General features: G+C 43.9%; 1 protein-coding gene across 2 annotated transcripts in view; it reads left to right on the top strand.

The window, feature by feature from the left end:
* Positions 1–19,795, top strand: part of RB1CC1 (RB1 inducible coiled-coil 1) — a 353,042-nt gene that overhangs the window by 301,478 nt on the left and 31,769 nt on the right. For both annotated transcript variants that reach the window (XM_082257759.1, XM_082257760.1), the window contains exon 20: positions 537–595. In XM_082257759.1, coding sequence (XP_082113885.1) covers positions 537–595 — 59 coding nt within the window. The remainder of the gene's footprint in view (positions 1–536; positions 596–19,795) is intronic.

Raw genomic sequence — 19,795 nt, 5'->3', positions numbered from 1 at the left:
ATCTGACTGGATTGGAGTGACACTGGGTAGAATCCATTTATAGGAGAGAGATCTATTAAATGATTCTATATGCATTCCATATATCTGTGTCTGGTGAGTAGGAAATCTCTTTGGTGGTGGAAGATAACACAACCCACATTGTTTTGCTGTGTGGAGGCACTAGAGAAGATCTCTGCATCATTTTATTTGCACTACTTGGAGCACTGTGGTGGTCATGTATGGACACTGTCATGTTTTAGTTTAATACAAGCTGCTTTTTGATGATTTAATTTTTAAAAGGAGCATGGTTCTAATTTTGTTATTTCACTTATTTCAGGCTTGGTATGCCTTACAACCAACTGCTTCACAATATTATATGTATAATTTGTCACATTCAATACAGTGATTTGTTATATTTCACAAATGAATATTTTTTTGTACACATTTTGTGATAATTGTTGAATTCATCCAGAGTGCACAGGTAGGGGGTATTTTTATATCTTTATTTTTATGTTTCTATCATTTGTTTACTTCTTTCAATTCTTCCCTTGTTTTAGATGTCACAAAGCATGTCTTCAGTTTCCTCAAGACATTCAGAGAAAATAGCAATTCGAGAGTAAGTTATTTTAACCATTTTATTTGTACTTGTCATTTTATTCTTTATATAGTCTTTATATGTGAGCTTTGGAAGCCCCTATTTTGAAAGTCACAAACAAATCCCTGCTTGAGAGTACAAATTATCAGTGACAGAATTTTTTTTGTGGACGGTGCAAGGAGCTAGTAATGAGAGGAATGAGGTGGGCATGGCTGATCTCTCCTTCCACAAAAAATGCTAGTTGCTTAGGCAAACCCATTATATTTATCTGTAGCCAATGAATTCAGAATGTCTTAACTGCATACGTACTGTGGGTCAGTGACTCAGAATGTGTAAACCGGAAAGATACATCCAGGCAGCCAGCATTTTCAGAATTAAAGACCCGTACACATGATAAGAAAATCTGAAGTAAAATTTCATACGACTAATGATCTGCTGATTTTCTGATTGTTAGTATAGTGCTTTTAAAAGCCGATTCCAACTTTTTAGACGACAAAAACTGAAAGTGCAGGCTATAACATTTTTATCGTACGTGAACATACCATCTAATTTTAGTACAGTTTTCATCCGTAAAAAAACATAAGAGCAAGACTACGCATGTTTGGAAACAAAAGAATACATACAAAAAATTCAACACATTACATCACTTGTGAAGTTGTATTCTGTAGTACAAAAATTTTTGTTTGATAATCTGATCGCGTGTACCACGCTTAAGTCAGCAATGCCATTCTACATGCTTGAGTACAGGAGTACAGGTGTTTATAAAATACTGTAAATGGAGACTACATAAACATTGTTCAAAAAAAATTAAAGGTACACTTTTTAATAGAAGTATAGCATCAAGTGAGTTAAACTCCTGTGATATTGATCTGGTCAGTTAAGTAGCAGAGGGGGTAGTTAATCACTTTCAGCTGCTTTGGTGTTAATGCAATTAACAGGTGCACTAGATGGGCAAGAAAGAGACAATCTCCAAAACAAGAATTGTTTTACAGGTGGAGGCCGCAGACATTTATTTTCCTACTTATCTTTTCTGACTTCTTTTCACTAGTTTTGCATTTGGCTAGGGTCAGTGTCACAACTGGTAGCATGAGGCAATACCTTGACCCTATAGAGGTTACACAGGCAGCCCAACTCCTACAGGATGGCACATCAATATATGCCATTGCCAGAAGGTTTGCTGTGTCTCCCAGCACAATCTGAAGAGCTTGGAGGAGAGTCCAGTCGACAGGCAGTTGCTCTAGGAGAGCTGGACTGGGCCATAGAAGGTTCTTAACCCATCAGCAGGATTGTTATCTGCTTCTTTGTGCAAGAAGGAACAGGGTGAGCATTGCCAGAACCCTACAAAATGACTTTCAGTGGGCCACTGGTGTGAATGTCTCTGAGCAAACAATCAGAAACAGACATTATGAGGTTGGCCTGAGGGCCCGACGTCCTCTAGTGGGCCCTGTGCTCACTGCCCAGCATCATGTTTCTAAATTGGCATTTGCCATTAAACACCAGAATTGGCAAGTCCGCCACTGGCGCCCTGTGCTTTTGGGATTCACTCTAAGCACGTGATAGATGTGAAAGAGTCTGTAGAAGCCATGGAGAACGTTATGTTGCCTGTAACATTGTTCAGCATGACCGGTTTGGTGGTGGTCAGTGATGGTCTGGGGAGGCATATCCATGGAGGGACTCACAGACCTCTACAGGCTAGACAATGGCACCCTGACTGCCATTAGGTATCAGAATGAAACCCTTGGACCCATTGTCAGACCCCACACTGGTGCAGTGGGTCCTGGGTTCCTCCTGGTGCATGACAATGCCCGGCCTCCTGTGGCGAGAGTATACAGACAGTTCGTGGAGGATGAAGGAATTGATACCATTTATTGGCCCCCACGCTCCTCTGACCTAAATCCAATAGAACACCGGGACAATATGTTTCGCTCCATCTGACGCCGCCAGGTTGCACCTCAGTCTGTTCAGGAGCTCAGTGATGCCCTGGTCCAGATGTGGGAAGAAATACCCCAGGACATCATCCTTCGTCTCATTAGGAGCATGCCCCAACATTGTCAGGCATACATACAAGCAAGTGGGGGGCCATAAAAACTACTGAGTACCATTTTGAATTGCTGCAATGAAATTTTAGCAAAGTGAAATAGCCTGCTGCATCATATTTTCACTTTAATTTTCGGGCTGTTTTTGAATTCAGCCCTCTGTAGGTTGACAATTTTCATTTTCATCAAACGATGTGGCATCCTTTCATTCCTAACACATTACCCAGTCCATATCAGTATAGATATCCAGCATGATATTTTTCCCCATTGAGATCTGATGTGTTTTCAAAGTGTTCCTTTATTTTTTTTTTGAGCAGTGTATATTGCAAAGACATGGTCAATCATTGGGTTTGATTTACCAAAGCTGGTTTCTGCATAGAAACCAATTGGCTTCTAGGTTTTATTGCCAAAGCATAATTGAACAAGCTGAGGTTAGAAGCTGATTGGCTACCATGAACAGCTGCACTAGATTCTGAGTGCACCAGTTTTACTAAATCTGTCCTATTGTTACTATCAGGAAGCATTCCATGGCAATAATGTGCAGCTAATGCTGGAATGAGTTTATGTAGACAGTGGCTGAAAAGGGCAGAATAGGTTATGCAGCAGTGAGATGCAACTATGTGTTAAAAAGGGGTGAAAACGATATTTAATGCGAAAAAAAAACAGTGAGAAAGTAAAAAATAGGATAGGAACCTCAAAAGCCGTTTGAGGAGTTGAGGAGTAATTTTTTTGTGAGGTCCCAGTTTGATATATTAATTAAGTAGAACTGAAGCCAAAACTTTCCTTTTTTGTTTTTCCATTTTAGATAAGAGTTAGGGAGGATTATAATCCCTGTCAGTTTTTTCCTTGATTTCTATGCCCCATTTGAGAGATTTCTTGATTTCCTATCCCATAGCCACAAGTGGAAGTGAGAGGAAATTACTCCAAAGTAAATGAAAACCCTGGTATTTACTAGAGCAGTGGTTCTCAATTCCGGTCCTCGGGACCCACTAACAGGCCAGATTTTAAGTATTACCTTGGGGGATGCAGACTAGAATACTGCAATCACTGAGCAGCAAATGAGATCACCTGTGATGTAATTTAGTTATCTTGCAAACCTGGCCTGTTGGTGGGTCCCGAGGACCGGAATTGAGAACCACTGTACTAGAGCACTAGAACTAGTGTTACCGTTGGAAGGTTTCCCCTCTATTCCGCTCTGATGACCACTCATAATTTGGGATTTTCTTTCACTTTGGTGATAACGGTTACCAAGGCAAATTGAGGGGGTGAACCTCTCTAACAGGGACACAGACAGCAAAAAAAAAAAAAAAACTGACAGGTGTTCTAATTTCTCTCCACTCCTATCCAAAATTAAAAACAAAACAGTTTTGCCTTTAGGTATACTTTAACCCCATTTGTTTCTCAAATAACACTCGTGAAACAGTTTGGCTTTGCTCTGAAAATTTTCACTCATTACTGGAGACAGATAAGTAAAAAAAAAACTGGGGGGGGGGGGCAGCTTGCAGAATAAAAAAAAACTGCAAAAGAGGTCCATACAGTGTACATTCGGGCATCATCTCTGCCCTGGAGCCACAGGTACAGCGTACTGCCCCCTGCCAGCAGCCTGCTATAACAATGACAGGCTGAAATACTCAATGGTTATACGCAGATATGTGCAGTTGGAGCAGTGCATAGATCTTTGTACTCAAATACTGCTTGGATCTGCATTCAGCCACTACATTTTTCAGCCTGTCATGGATATTGCCTGAACCCTTTTGAAAATAATATAAAGCTATTACACTAAGGGTAAGTGGACATTTCTCTATCGTTCATCGACAGACGCAGCTCCTTATCTTTATGACACAAAGCGTTATGCTCCTCCTTCTAGGAATGGGCACTAGGCAGGAAAAAAACGTAACGCCTATTGGGGCTGTCCCTGAAGACATAACCACTCAGACTCTACTATCATCAAACAGTTTTGTTCTGCCTAGTGTTAGGAATAGGACCTTGCTCCCTTGTTTTTACACTGATCAGGCTGAATGCTTCTCTGTGGTCTGGTAACATTCCTGGGTTTCCCTGTGGGTTTTTTCCTCTTCTGCTCTGCTATTATTACATAATAATCAGCGATTGTGAATCCGCAGTAATAGCGGTGGGACCGTGTTTTTCACGGTCTTAAAGGGACATTAGACAAAAACATTTTTTATTTAAGCAATGGAGTCTCATGATTAAAATTCACCTGCAGACTCCCTGGAAGCAACTGCGGGACCCTCCGGTTCACAGTCGCAGCCAGAAATTGCAGTTTTTTTGCAAAGTCTGGACCTGCAGACAAGTCCTAGGCTGCATGAAGGGGCGTCCTCACCTGAGTCCGGGGTGGGGGGACATCTTTGATTCTTTCAGGAACCCTGGATCTCCTTGATCAGGACAAATGGGTAACGAACTGATCTGATTAGGATACAAGATCAAATTCTGGTCTTGACCGTAAGGCAGGTTCTTCCCATCCAATATTCAATTATCCCCAGTCCAGTTAAGGAACTTGCGAGGGGCGGTAGATGACTTGCTGTCGCAAGGAGTGATTGTGCAGGTTCCCGCGCAGGAACGTTTGCAGGGTTTTTATTCAAACCTATTCACCGTGCCCAGAAAAGAAGGCAAGGTGTGTGCCATCCTAGATCTCAAGGCCCTGTACCGCTTCGTACAGGTACAGAGGTTTCTGATGGAGTCCATCCGCACGGTAGTAGCGTCTCTGCATCAGGGAGATTTCTTAGCCTCCATAGATATCAAGGACGGATTTCTATACATCCCTATCTACACTGGACACCAGCGGTTTCTTCGCTTTGCGGTAGCAGAGGAGCATTATCAATTTGTGGCAATACCCTTTGGTCTCGCCTCCACACCCAGAGTGTTTACCAAGGTACTAGCATCAGTATTGGCACTTCTGCGCTGGCGGGGGATTGCGGTACCTGGATGATCTCCTGTTGAGAGTGGACTCTCATTCAGCCTTGTTGAGGGATCTGACGATCACGGTCAGAACTCTGCAGGAGTTCGGTTGGAACATCAATTTCAAGAAATCCGCGCTGAGACTGGATTATCTAGCTTGACTCTGGATTTAGCCTTGGCGAGGGTTTTTCTCCCCATGGACAAACTGCAAAAGTCTAGCAAATGTCTCCTGCGCTCAAATGTTGTGTAAAGGCCAGAGAGGCAATGGCTATATTGTTGGCATCTGAAGTCTTGCTGCCCTCTCAGGATGATGGGTATCCACACAAACTGAAAGCAAAAAAAAAACAAGAGAAGGGTGCACCGACCTAGGGCAATACCATAAAATATTTATGCCATCTGGCTCTGAGGAAGAGGGTTCTACCTCGAAATGCGTTAGCTCTATCTATATGGACACCTTCAAGTTTGCTTGTCATTACTAAGGATTATGGTCCTGCGGTCTCTGGACAGCCGAAGGAACTCTTTTGGTTTTATGCTTTAACATAGCATACTCTTGTGAGTATAATGTATGATATGGTTTTAACAATTTTCCAATAAATATCTTATCATATTGCATTAGGTCGGTGCTCCCTTGTTTTTAAACTGCAAAAGTTGCAGGGGGCGAATCAGTTCCATACAAGGTCTTTGCAAAGGGAGATTCTTGTAAAATGGAAAAAGTATCCAAAGTCCTTGGATTCTTTGATTCGGTTGAGCCACAACACAAAATCTGCTCTGTTGTGGTGGATTCAGTCTCCAGCACTGTGCCAGGGCAAGTCCTTCCTTCCTGTTTTGGACGATGGTAACCATGGACGCCAGCCTATTGGGCTGGGGTGGGGTGCTTAGGAAGCTCTGTGCCCAGGTTACCTGGACGATGGACCAGTCAAAACGTCCTATAAATGTTTAGGAGCTCGGAGCGATAAAGCTTTGTCTGAGTCATTGGATGACTCATCTGCAAACCGGTTCAGATTCAGTCAGACAAAGCCACGGCTGTGGCTTACATCAATCACCAGGGGCGCACCAAGAGTGTCTTGGTGGCCAAGGAGGTGGCAGCGATTCTGGCCTGGGTGGAAAGCTTTGTTCCAGCCCTTTCTGCTGTACACATTCAGATGTGGAAAACTGACAGACGGATTTCCTGAGTCGTCAGGTGTTGGATCAAGGGGAATGATCCCTACACCCGGAGGTGTTACGCCTCCTGTGTGTTCGGTGGGGGACTCCCAAGGTCGATCTCTTTGCCTCTCGCCTCAAAAAGAAGGTGCAGAGATTCGTAGCCAGGTCTTGAGATCCTTTGGCCGACGCCACAGACGCACTGTTCCTTGGAGACTTCCTCTCAGGCAAGATCTGCTGTCTCAAGGTCCGATCTTCCATCCTGCTTTACAGCCGCTGGCTTTAACGCCATGGCTGTTGAAAGTCAGGTGTTGGGATATAGGGATCTTTCTGATTCCTACACCATTGTACATGAAAATTGTACGTTTCATGGTGTGAATCGCTGAAGGTGCATCCTAGCTTGTTTTTGATCGCTAGGGTTTTGGCCTTTTTGCAGAAAGGGGTTGAACAGCGGTTGGCTTTGGTTACTATCAAAAGCCAAGTTTCGGCTTTAGCTATATGCTTTCAATGCCTAATAGCCACGAATATCGTAATCCGGACTTTAATCCAGGGAGTGCGCCATATTGCTCCTTCGAGGCGATCCCCGTTACCTCTGTTATCTGTTCTTCAAAAGACTGCTTTTGAAAAAATTTAGGAGATTTCGCTGCTTTCTTTGTCTCAGAAGGTTGCCTTCTTGGTGGCGATCACTTCTGCCCGCAGGGTATCTGAATTGGTGGCGTTGTCTTGCCACTAACCTTATCTGGTGGTACTTCGACTTAATCAGTCTTTCCTTCCTAAGGTGGTTTCTGATTTTCATCTGAATGAAGACATTGTGTTGCCTTCATTTTGCCCTAAACCTCAGCATCCTAAGGACTATGCCTTGCATTCTTTGGATGTGGTTCGGGCGATCAGGATTCATTTAGAGTCCACTGAGTCCTTTAGAAAATCAGATGCTCTTTTTGTCCTTACTGATGGACCTCGAAAGGGATTGACTGCGTCTGCTGCGACCGTTTCCAGATGGATCAGGCAGACGGTGGTACAGGCCTATTCACTGAGGGGTCAGGTTCCTCCTTTCCCAGTAAAGGAGGGAGCCTCTTGGGCTTTTTGCCATCAGGCGTCGGTGCTACAGGTTTGCAAGGCGGCAACTTAAGCGTCTTTGCATATGTTCACAAAATTCTACAAGGTAGACGTGTTGGCATCCACGGATGCTTCCCTTGGCCGCAAGGTTTTGCAGGCTGCAGTTTAAAAGAAAACTCTGTTTAGTTTCTCTTTCAGGGTTGGCTAAGTTTAACCATTGGGGACTTACGTTTTGTTTCTTCGTTGTTTCCCACCCATCATCATGATGATTCTGCTTTGGGACATCCCTATGAGTCATGAAACTGAATGTTTTGCCATGGCCTTCACAATCTCCTGACCTCAACATATTTGAAAATCTATGGATAGACCTTAAAAGAGCAGTGCGTGACAGACAGCCCAGAAATCTCAAAGAACTGGAAGACTTTTGTAAGGAAAAATGGGCAAAGATACCTCAAACAAGAATTGAAAGACTCTTGGCTGGCTACAAAAAGCGTTTACAAGCTGTGATACTTGCCAAAGGGGGCAGTACAAGATATTAACTCTGCAGGGTGCCCAAACTTTTGCAGACGCCATTTTTTTTGTTTTCTGTAATTTTGAAAGTGTAAATGATGGAAATAAAATCTAACTTTTGTTGACCTATTATAAGAAGGTCTAATCTGTAATTTGATGCCTTTTGGAGATTTTTCCATCTTTCCTTGGCTTCTTTATGTACATTAATACAAATTTTTACCTGTGGTGCCCAAACTTTCGATCACCACTGTACATAGGTTCCATTTGACACCCACTAGACTGCATAGAGTATTCCCTGATACCCCGGGGACCTGTTGGCGCTGCCATTTGGATGCTCTCACTTATACACATATGATCTGGCATTGTCCATCCCTACATTCCTACTGGTCGGAGATTCTGGAATTTATGGCTAGAGTGACCACCATTCGAGTGCCCCCAAAAATAGAGTTCTGCATGCTGAGACTTGTGAATGCACTGGCCCATTCTGTAGCAGCCCGCACCCTGCTGGGTCTATTACTCTTTTACGTGAGGAAACTGGTGGTACGCGGGTGGCGGAAGCCTTAGGCTCCCACCATTTCCTCGTGGAAAGCTCTGGTGAATTCCAATGTACCTCTTTACAAGGCTGTGTATACCAACAGAGGTTGTCCCCAGAAGTTCACAAAGATTTGGAACATATGGTTAGAGGCGGAGGACATGGCCAATGATTGTGAAGATCCCATCACAGTTGTTCGGTAGCCCATGTCTACTCTTGTTACCTGTGGTCTGGGGGGGTTCTTAGACTGCAGCCACCTTTTACGCATCTTCAGTTTTTTCTGTAGTGAACTGACTGACTCATTCTACTATTACTGCCTTCTCCTGGTGAAGCACGATTTCAGTGTTTTTATAGCAGCAGCCATGGTTGGGGTTTTGTTTCGTTGTTTTTGTACTGGTTTGTATGTTTTGTTTTTGTGTTTCTCAAGCCAGGGTATGCCCAATGGCTCCGTATTTGTACTAGTCTTTTTTAAAATAATAATAAAAAAAAAGTACAAATGGCTATAATAATCAGTTAGTAGTGCCTTGATTTCTGGTGAGGAGGTTTTAATGGAACCTGTTGAGTCCTGTAAAGTCATGATATGTGTGGGTTGGTAGGGGCCCTTGCAAAGCTTAGCCAGTAATTTACCAGATTCGTTCCCAAATCTATGGAAGTGGAGTGTAGTATATGAGGACTCCTGTTCGTCAGCCCACAGGTCAAACTGTCTTTCCAATTGATTCTGTATATTTTTAAATCCCTTCTCTAAAATTACCCATATGCAGATTTTAAAAATAAACTTATTAGTAAAAAAAAATAAAAAAACTGCAGTCTTCATTTTACTTCAGATTTGTATTACTTTTAGGTTATTTTCCAAAATGACTTTTTTGCACAAATAGCTGGACACACGTGCTCGTGTTAAAATAGCTTGTACGACATACATTATGGAATGCTAGTATAACATTAACAAAAAGTATATACAGTTATGTCTAAGTTTCCCTTCTGCAAGTAAGTCATTAAACTGCATGGTAGAGCTGAAGTTTTTATTAGGAAAAATAAATGACTTGCAATGTGAAGGTCATCATGCAAACCCTAAATTAAATGTACACAATTCAATATTTACAGATCTCGGTTTTAAAATTTAAGACTATTTAGATAGTATTAAAAGCAATTGTTTTTGCTTAAAGTCTAAGTCCCCCTTTTAGGCAGAATGTCACTTTTCATAATAAATAGAAGTCTTTTTTAATGTATTTTCTGCCCAAGCCACCCCAGTGTGCTTATCTCTCATCTAGTCCATGCCAGCATTGAATCTGCATCCTGTCTGCTCAAATTTTAAAAATGCATTCTAAACCCTAACTTCCTTTAGCACCATGTGACCTTTCAGGAGACATCATATTCCATCATACACTGTCTTACAGCAACACAGGATAGGGTGTGTTTTTACCTTTCTGAACCACTCTTCCCTCATTACTATACCACCTCTTTTTATTTACATCCACTTTACTACTTCTTCTTTCATGGTGGCCATACACTTTACAGTATCTGTTTTTAAGTATTATTAGTATTGAATAGATTGTTCAAGTGGATCCTCCTATTCCAATGTTTTGACAGATCTAAAGGAAATTGTACATAGATTGTACAATCTGATTAAATAGCATATGGCCAGCTTTATATAAGTACATTTAGAACTTTGATTATTCTTGAGTAACCCAACAACTTCACTTTCAGGCCCCATTCACATCTACTGTAGTGGGTGCGCACATTTTTTTGGTGCGTTTTTCCCATGACACGCATAGGGCGGCCTATTGATTTTAATGGGCTACCCTGTGCATGACAAACGCAGCAAAGTAACTCATGAGGCATTTTGGTGTGTTGCAGTTTCCATGGTTTTTACCGCACATTTTGCAGCATTTGTTTAATGTTTTGGCATACGGCACAATGCATGTTTGCTTCTGTGCTTGGGGCGCTGTTAACAATTAATGGCACCAAAAGTACAACTAGTTCATTTTAAGTGTATAAGGGTGGCTATACACAATGCAATCTGATTGTACCTACTCCTTTGTTTTAAAACTATATAATATGAGGACGCCCCTATCTTTCCAATCACTCTGTGTCCAGTCAGGCAGGCCCTTGCACTACATAGTTGATGGTAGATCCATAGGAGATTGCATATTCAGATTGTATATTGTATGATGAGCTTTACAGACTTCCTGGGACACACTTCTCCTGTTTTCATTGCTAGAATTTGCTTCATATTGGTTGTTATCTGATCGCTCAGCTCCTACACACTCTGCCAAATGAACAATCTATGCCTTGTATCCCTCCTTAAGGAAGTCATTAAAGAGTTTTTTATAGAAGAAAATGGAGGCTGAGGTTTGCCTGCCCTAGAATATAGAGAAAGCTTTTTCTTTTCTGCAACAGAGGTACATTAAAGGCATATTGGTGCATAGGGAAGCTGGAATATAGAAAAAAAGTTCATCTTAGCCTTTAACAATGAGTGTCTGCTGTGCTTTACAAATCATTTTTTAAGTATACCTCTACCTCAAATAAATGCAGTCATTCATGTCATTTATAGCCAAGTAAAACACCTTACCACTTTATAGGTGAAACCATGGTTTTGTAATTTTAAAATATAGTTACTGGGAGGTATCCAATTATAGCCAACATTCTATCCAAATCTGCATTTGATCATATAATACTGATGTAAGAGAGCTTGCTCGAAAATTTCTTCTGGTGTATGGCTCCACTCTGACATTTTGCACTGTAACGTGGTTTACCACATTTGCACCCATAATAAGCAATGGTAAACTTTCAATCTCTGCAGTTAAATGCAGTGTACTGTGACTGGGTGTTCCCTAAATCTGCAATCAGGAATTTAGATGTGATTTACATACTGTAAAGTGCAATGATAAGTGTCATGCATCAATAACTTTTTTACTGTGCTAAAACCTCATTTTGAATTCACACAGGTTAACAGTGTGTTAGGCTGCAAAGTAAGCTCACATCACAAGTCCACTTTCGCCTAATTATCTTTTCTTTCGATTTTGTTACCTCCTTACCAGTCAGGTGTTTTCTTTTAACAAATACTATTTCACAGATGTCTAGATTATGAACTGTGGAACTCTACTTTCTTGCTCGATCTGAGTGTTCTAGATGATTGTACATATGAAAACTTTGTTGATACTTACTTCTCTATGCCTTTTTATGGTTTAGGATAGAAATGTAGATTAAATTGTCATGCTTTGAAAACAGTATTGTCAATGTGTTTTCAAATCTAGTAAAATAGATTCACACTTACACCAGATTTAAACCCAAAAAAAAAAATATATTATATTGCAGCTGATCAATCCTCAAATGTGGTGGTTGCATTTGTTTTCTATTTTTTTATTTTTTTCAGGCCTTTTTTTATGCACCAGCAAGATTTAGATCTTGACTAAAGTGGTTGTAAACCTCAGACATTAAATATTAACAAAGCATATCCCTCTGTATTGTGTACTTGTCCCAATCCAGAGCACTAATTGTCATTTCTGTCTGTTGCCTCCTTCCTCTGCTATTAGCATGAGTCACTTTTGACATTTTTCCTGACACCAAGAGAAAGATAGTGACATGGGAGGGAGCTTCAGCTGATTGACAGCTCCTTATGAGCTGCGTGAAGGAAGGTGTGTCTTTTCCCTCCATTTATCTCTCAGATCGCTCCTCACTGATGTAACTTCAGATTTCTGCCTCCTGCTTTCCAGAGCTGAGAGATCCTGTGTAAATTGAAGGGTTTGATTAATCTCTGTGTATCGCCTGGGGCCAGCCACTTCATTGGGTGTATGTGGGGGTCTACAACCATTTTAAAGCCAAAATCCAGCTAACACATTGTAAGCAGTTACAGCAACATTTTTTTTCATTTTGGGATACAGGTTTTACATAAATTAATAAAAATTGACAATCATAAGCACCTCTGTCAGTGTTAAATAGTTTGTCTCAACCTTCAAACTGCCATAACTGCGGGACGACTTGTTCTGTTAACCTCTTACCGACTGCTCCACGTACATATACTGCAGGGCGGTGGCTCTTCTGTGCAAAATCACATACAGGTACGTGATTTCACTATTCCGGTTCTGCGGCACGCACCTCCTGCTGTTTTGATTGGACACAGCAGGACCCAGTCAGCGGGTCCGGCAGACCTGATGTTCGCAGAGACGCCAAACGTTCTTGAGAGAGGCAGAATGGCAGACTGCCTAAGTAAACAAGGCAGAGTGCTGTTCTGTGACAAGGGAAGACAGAGATCCCATGTTTCTGCTAAGCAGGAACACGGATCTCTGTCTTCCCACAGTTAAATCACCCCTCACACAGTTAGAAAGCACTCCATAGGGACACATTTAACCCTTTGATCACCCCTGATGTTAACCCCTTCCCTGCCAGTGTCATTAGTACAGCGACAGTGCATATTTTTTAGCCCTGGTCCCCAAAAAAGTGTCACTTAGTGTCCCATTTTGTCTGCCGCAATGTTGCAGTCACTGATCGCCACCATCACTACTAAAAAAAAAAAATATTTCTCTGTCGCTCATTGACAGACGTAGTCCTCCTTGATTAATATCAACTCGGGTTATACTGCCCTCTACAGGAGTAGGACTAGACAGGAAAGAAAACATTCTGGCCACACCCTAGGGGCAGTCCCAGAGGGTATATCCTCTCACTTCCTGCTACAGCAAATCAGTTTTTTTCTGTCTAGTTAGGAGTAAGGACCTAGATTCCTTGCTAGGATCTTCGGTCCTGGCAGGATTTTTTTAGAAATACTTTTTTTAGACCGCTTTTTTTCTCCAGTGTTCCTGTGAGATCTTCAAGCAAGTACGCTGAAACTGGGCGACGGGCTGGATGTTGAGATCCAGTGGTCACCCCAGTTCAGCCTACGAGCGCGTGCAGGCCATAGCTCCACGCTGGGTCGGCCGCGACATAGTCCCACTGGACGGGGACTGACCCTGCGAGTTAAACGTCTCGCCTGGACGCCAATGACCAACAGAGTCACAGCGTCCGTATTGGTCGACAGCCCCCCCACCCTGGTGGAGAGGGGTTCTGTCAGGAGTTGGCGCCCGCCTGGTTCCGGTATGGTGAGTAGAATGTTCCCCCTCTCCCCCTGTCGGGTTTGTTGGTGGACGCGGGCCCCTCTCTGGGATGGTCGGACACTCAGTTTCTGGCTCTCCCCTCTATCCTATAACAGGTCACAGATCCCCCAATTTGAGTGTGATTTTTGTGAATAGAAACCAGGAGGCTTGGTTTGGGAGCTGACTATCTAAAGTCACTATATAACTGTAAGGGTGACTGAAGTCAGTGGCAGACTACTAAAAGGCATTACTATTGAGGTATAGAGGTATCCTACCTGTCTAGTGTGTACACAGGCCGATGCCTATGCCTGAGTTACTGCAGCCACAGATCGCCATCTCTCCAGAAAGCCGGTCACTTCCACAGGCCGCACAGCCTCCCGCAGGCCGAGGACACCTCCCGCAGGCCGAGGCACTTCCGCAGGCCGCACAGGCCGAATGCACACATCCCGCAGGCCGCTGCTAACTTGCAAGCCGCCGCTATCCTACACAGGCTGCCGCCATTTTCCTGCAGATCGCACGAGGCCGCCATATTGGCGTAGCCTCGTGTCTCCAGCATGGGGGCGGCCATGTTTGAGGTGAACAAACACCTCATGGAGTAATTGGGAGGCGCCGGAAGGCGTGTAAAGGGGCGGAGCCGCCTCCTTGGCCCAGGGAAAGCAAGCCAAAGACTTCCTGTCTGTAACAGACAGTGCTGGAAGCAGGTTGATAAGAAACTTCTATGCATCAGGTGAGCCTTGGGGTCTCTCTCTCTCTCTTTCTGAGGGGTCCAAGCAGGTAGACTGAGGGGCGCTACTGCGCTGGGGGACTAAGTTAAAAAAAAAAAAGATGTTTTTTTCTTGCAATTAATTTTTTTGTGTTTGCTGGCAAGTGTCTTGTTACATGAACCCTGCCACACATGTATCCCCACCTGATCCCCTCAGGGTGGCCGCAGGACCCTCCAGTACCCCACTTGTGATGATGCATTATCAGCAGTTTTGGAGTCTTTGGTATCCCGGGTGGAGGTAGCCTGTCAGGGACGGGGGTCAAGAAGAGCAACCCCCGACTACCCCTATGTCATCTGATACCTCAGATACGGATTCTGAGCTGGTCATTGCAGTCCCTTTTCTGGGGTTGTTGTCTCAGGTACGGTCTCCTCAGACAGTGAGGAGGACGCTTCTGCCTCCGCCATAGCACAAGAAGCGTTGGTGGAAGCACTAGTTGTGTCTGTCCGGGAAACCTTAAATCTTGAGGTTACACCGGCAGAGGTAGCTGAGACTCATATTCCTTTTTTGGTACTAGCAAGCCTACCAAAATGGTGAAGGGTTTCCCTTGCCCAAATAGGGTCGTCCGTAAATGAGCCCTGCTATTTCCAAACGCATGGCTAGGCGCTATCATTTTGAGGAATCCCTCATTACAAGGATGGACGGTACCACCAATAGTGGACTCACCGATTTCCAGACTAAATAAAGCCACTGTTATCCCGTTGGATTGACAGAATGGGCCCCACCCATCTCTAGGGTGGGGGGACGTCTTCACCGGTTTCCGGATCCAGGGCTTTCCAGAATCCCGGATAAAGGGGTTTGCAAGGTCATATGGTCGGGATACAAGATCGAGTTTCGATCACTTCCACCGGTGCGATTCTTCCCTTCCAATAGTCGACATCCCCGGGTCGCTTAAAAGCTTTGCGGGGGACAGCTTGATACAACAAGCAGTGGTAGTTCCCATTCCTTGGAGGAGTTCTAGTCGAACTTGTTCACAATGCCCAGGTAAAAGGGCTAGGTGCGTTCAATTCTGGTCTTGGAAGAGATGGAGTCCATCCATACAGTGGTGGCCTCCCTGCATCAGGGGGATTTCCTGGCGTCCATAGACATTTAGGATGCCTATCCTTATATCCCCATCTTCGCAGGACATCAGCGTTTTCGTTGCTTTTCCCAAAGATCATCCCTGGTTCCCACCAGGAGACTGAACTATCTGGGCCTAATTTTGGATACATCCTTGGCAAGAGTGTTTCTCCATGCGGAGAAACTCCAGAAGATTCAGTCAATGATTCGGATGTTGCTGTCCGTCAACTGGCTGGGATTGATGGTCACCTCCTTAGAGGCAGTACCGTTTGCCCAGTCTCATACCCGAATTCTCCAAAGAGGAGATTCTTCTCATATGGAATCGGAATCCCGATTCCCTGGACAATCGGATCCGATTGAGTGAGCGGACCAGGGAGGCTCTGGTCTGGTGGCTTCGGTCTCCGATGCTCAGCCAGGGGAAGTCATTTCTTCTGATAAATTCCAGGTTACCGATAAATGTGTTGGAACTGAGAGCGATCAGACTTTGTCTGATTTACTGGACCGAGCAGCTCCAGGGCAGCCCGGTTCGGATCCAATCGGACTATGCCACGGTCATGACTTAGGTCGATCACCAAGGGGCACCAAGAGTGCCCTGGTGGCCATAGAAGTGGCCAACATTCTTATTGGGGAAACAGTTGTTCAAGTTCTCTCCGCGATATTTATCACGGGGGTGGACAGGCAGATTATTTCAGCCGTCAGATTCTGGATCAAGAGGAATAGTCTCTTCATCCAGAGGTATTTCACCAGCTGTCCCTTCATTGGGGCACCCCGGATATGGATCTGTTGGTAGGTTGGCTCAACAGGGCTCGCACCCGCGATCCTCTAGCGGACGCAGCAGACGCGCTGAACGGCCTGTAAAGGCAGTATCAGCTACTATATGTCTTCCCCCCTCTCAAATTGCTGCTGAGATTTCTCCGCAGGATAGAGGTGGAGGGAACTCCAGTTATCCTGGAAATTCCGAGCTGGCCTCGTCAAGCCGGGTACGCCGACTTGGACAGGCTAGTCGCGGACGCTCCTTGGAGACTTCCTCTCAGGGAGGATCTGCGGTCTCAAGGACCGATCTTCCATCGTACTTTACAGTCGCTGGTTTTAATGGCCTGACTATTGAGACCCAGGTGCTGAAGGACAAGGGGTTGTCAGCTTCAGTTATTCCTACTCTAATTAAAGCAAGGAAAGCGACTTCCAGCAAAGTCTATTATCGCACATGGAAGACTTATATCGCGTGGTGTGAATCTTTGGAATTTCCCCCACGTACCTATTCGGTGACCCGAATCTTGGCTTTTCTGCAAAAGGGGGTTGAGCAGAAACTATCCTTGAGCACTATCAAGGGTCAGGTTTCAGCATTAGCAATCTTCTTTCAGAAGCCTTTGGCTCCTCATTCCTTGGTGTCCAGGGGGTGCGGCACTTGGCTCCGCCAGTGCGCGCGCCCTTACCGCCCTGGGATCTTAATTTGGTGTTTGTCGGTTCTTCAGAAACCTCCCTTTGAAAATATCAGGGAGATTCCCTTGCTTACATTATCCCAGAAGGTGGCCTTCTTGGTGGTTATCACTTCTGCACGCAGGGTGTCAGAACTGGCTGCATTATCATGCCATTCCCCATATCTAGTGGTTCATAGGGATAAGGTAGTTCTTCATCCGAAGCCATCCTTTCTTCCTAAGGTGGTTTCAGATTTTCATCTGAATGAAGATATTGTGCTACCTTCCTTGTGTCCTAAGCCCAATCATCCTCAGGAATATGCGTTGCATTCCTTGGATGTGGTTTGGGCAATCAGGGTATACCTGAAAACTACGGACTCATTCCGTAAGACGGATTCATTTTTTGTGATCACGGATGGCCCCAGAAAGGGGTTGCCTGCATCTGCCGCGACTATCTCCAAATGGATTAGACAGACGGTGGTGCAGGCTTATTCTATTAAGGGTCGGAATCCTCCGTTCCCTGTTAAGGCGCACTCCACTCGAGCGCTCAGTACTTCCTGGGCCTACCGCCATCAGGCGTCAGTGGTCCAGGTGTGCAAGGCGGCTACCTGGTCGTCGGTTCATACCTTTACAAAATTTTATAAAGTTGATGTGATGGCATCGGCGGATGCCTCATTTGGCCGCAAGGTTTTGCAGGCCGCAATTTGAGGAGACCGGTGGTCTACCTCGAGGGTTTTTTTTTTTCCGTTGGAATTTCAGTTGAGTCTCATCGTGTGATTGATGAGCCTTTAAAACTTCTAGTTGGCACCGGTTGGGCCTTCTAGATTGGATTTTGATTTCCATTTTCCCACCCCTCATTTGTGGCACTGCTTTGGGACGTCCCGAGTTGATATTAATCAAGGAGGACTACGTCTGTCAATGAGCGACAGAGAAAAATGGATTTTTGTAAAATCTTACCGTAAAATCCTTTTCTCTTAAGCTCATTGACAGACGTAGTACCCGCCCCTCTGTTTTTGAGTTGACTTGGGTTAAATTCTCTAAACACTGCTTTGTGACATAACTGATTTGCTGTAGCAGGAAGTGAGAGGATATACCCTCTGGGACTGCCCCTAGGGTGTGGCCAGAATGTTTTCTTTCCTGTCTAGTCCTACTCCTGTAGAGGGCAGTATAACCCGAGTTGATATTAATCAAGGAGGACTACGTCTGTCAATGAGCTTAAGAGAAAAGGATTTTACGGTAAGATTTTACAAAAATCCATTTATTCCATAGTTTATAGATGTTATAAATTTTGTGCAAACCAATAAATATGAACTTTTTGGAATTTTTTTTTTTTACCAAAAACTTTGCAGAATACATATTGGCCTAAATTGATGAAGACATTAGATTTTTTTACATTTTCTTATTGGATGTGTTTTATAGCAGAAAGTAAAAAAAAAATATTTTTTTTTTCTCAAAATTGTCTGTCTTTTTTTGTTAATAGCGCAAAAAATAAAAACCGCAGATGTGATCAAATACCACCAAAAGAAAGCTTTATTTGTGGGGAAAAAAGGACATCAATTTTATTTGTGTACAGCATTACACGACCATGCAATTGGCAGTTAAATTAATGCAGTGCCATATCACAAAAAATGGCCTGGTTACAAAGGAGGGTAAACCTTCTGGAGCTGAAGGGGTTAAATGGAACTATGCTCATCGATTTAACGGTTTTCCTAAACAGTTACATTTGTGGCATGCTGTGTATGATAACTGTCATAGTTGCTTTTTCTGTCAATCAAACCATGGTAACTGCCAATCAAACAGAGACTAAGATGGCAACCTACATGGCTGTAAAGGATAGGAAAGTATAGTTGTTCTTTAAAGAAAGTTAAAAAGTACCAGACTTAGTGTCTGCATCAATAGGTAAAATTAAGGGGGAAAAAGCCTAAAAAAAAGAAGAAAAAAAAACACCACATCTAAGAATTGGTAAGCTGAAATTATTTTTATTATTTTAGTTTAAAACCTCTATAAAGTTCTAAACAAACCTACCCCCTTTGCTACAACTATTGAGTTACTCCACTTAGTATATGCCTGGCGATAGCGATCACCACACATTCTGCCCTTTCCAAATTGCACTGTGCATTTGTATCCCCATCATTACTTACTTCTTTAAAGCGGAGTTCCACCCTGGATTTTTTTTTTTTTTTTTAATACCCCCGGGACAGTCAGGGCTAGTACATTCCACAATGGCTAGCCTCTGATCTGTCCCGGGTTGCACTTACCTGTTAGGACAAATACTTACCTTGAAAACGTCTTGTCCAGCGCTGCCATCTCAGATGTGGGCAGCTTGAAGCCAGCGAGATCCCCTTTGGCGTCTTCTTCCGCCTTCTTTGGTCCCACGATGCTCTGCGCCGGCCCCGACGTCACTTCCAGGTCGCGCGCGTCATCCCTCTACAGCTTCTGGGCATGCCCAGAAGCTGTTTAGAAGGGGATGACGCGCGCGACCCGGAACTGACGTCGGGGCCGGTGCAGGCGCAATGATTCCTGGGAGCTATGACGTTCAGCTCCCAGGAATCATTGCAGAGCCAGGAAGTGACGACGGGCCGCGGCCGAGGAAGGAGGAAGAAGGAAGTGAGGTAAGTATTTTTTCTTCGCTACGAGGTAAGTAAAAAAAAAAAAAAATATGTGATTATCCATTTCTTTTTCAGGTGACCCGGAGCGAGAAGATGGAGGTAAGTATTAAATTAGGGTGGAACT

This window comes from Pelophylax lessonae (genome assembly GCF_965119305.1).
Source record: "Pelophylax lessonae genome assembly, chromosome: 5".
NCBI lineage: Eukaryota > Metazoa > Chordata > Amphibia > Anura > Ranidae > Pelophylax > Pelophylax lessonae.
Note: the sequence above shows the minus strand (reverse complement) of the source record. Positions and strands in the feature narration are given on the sequence as shown.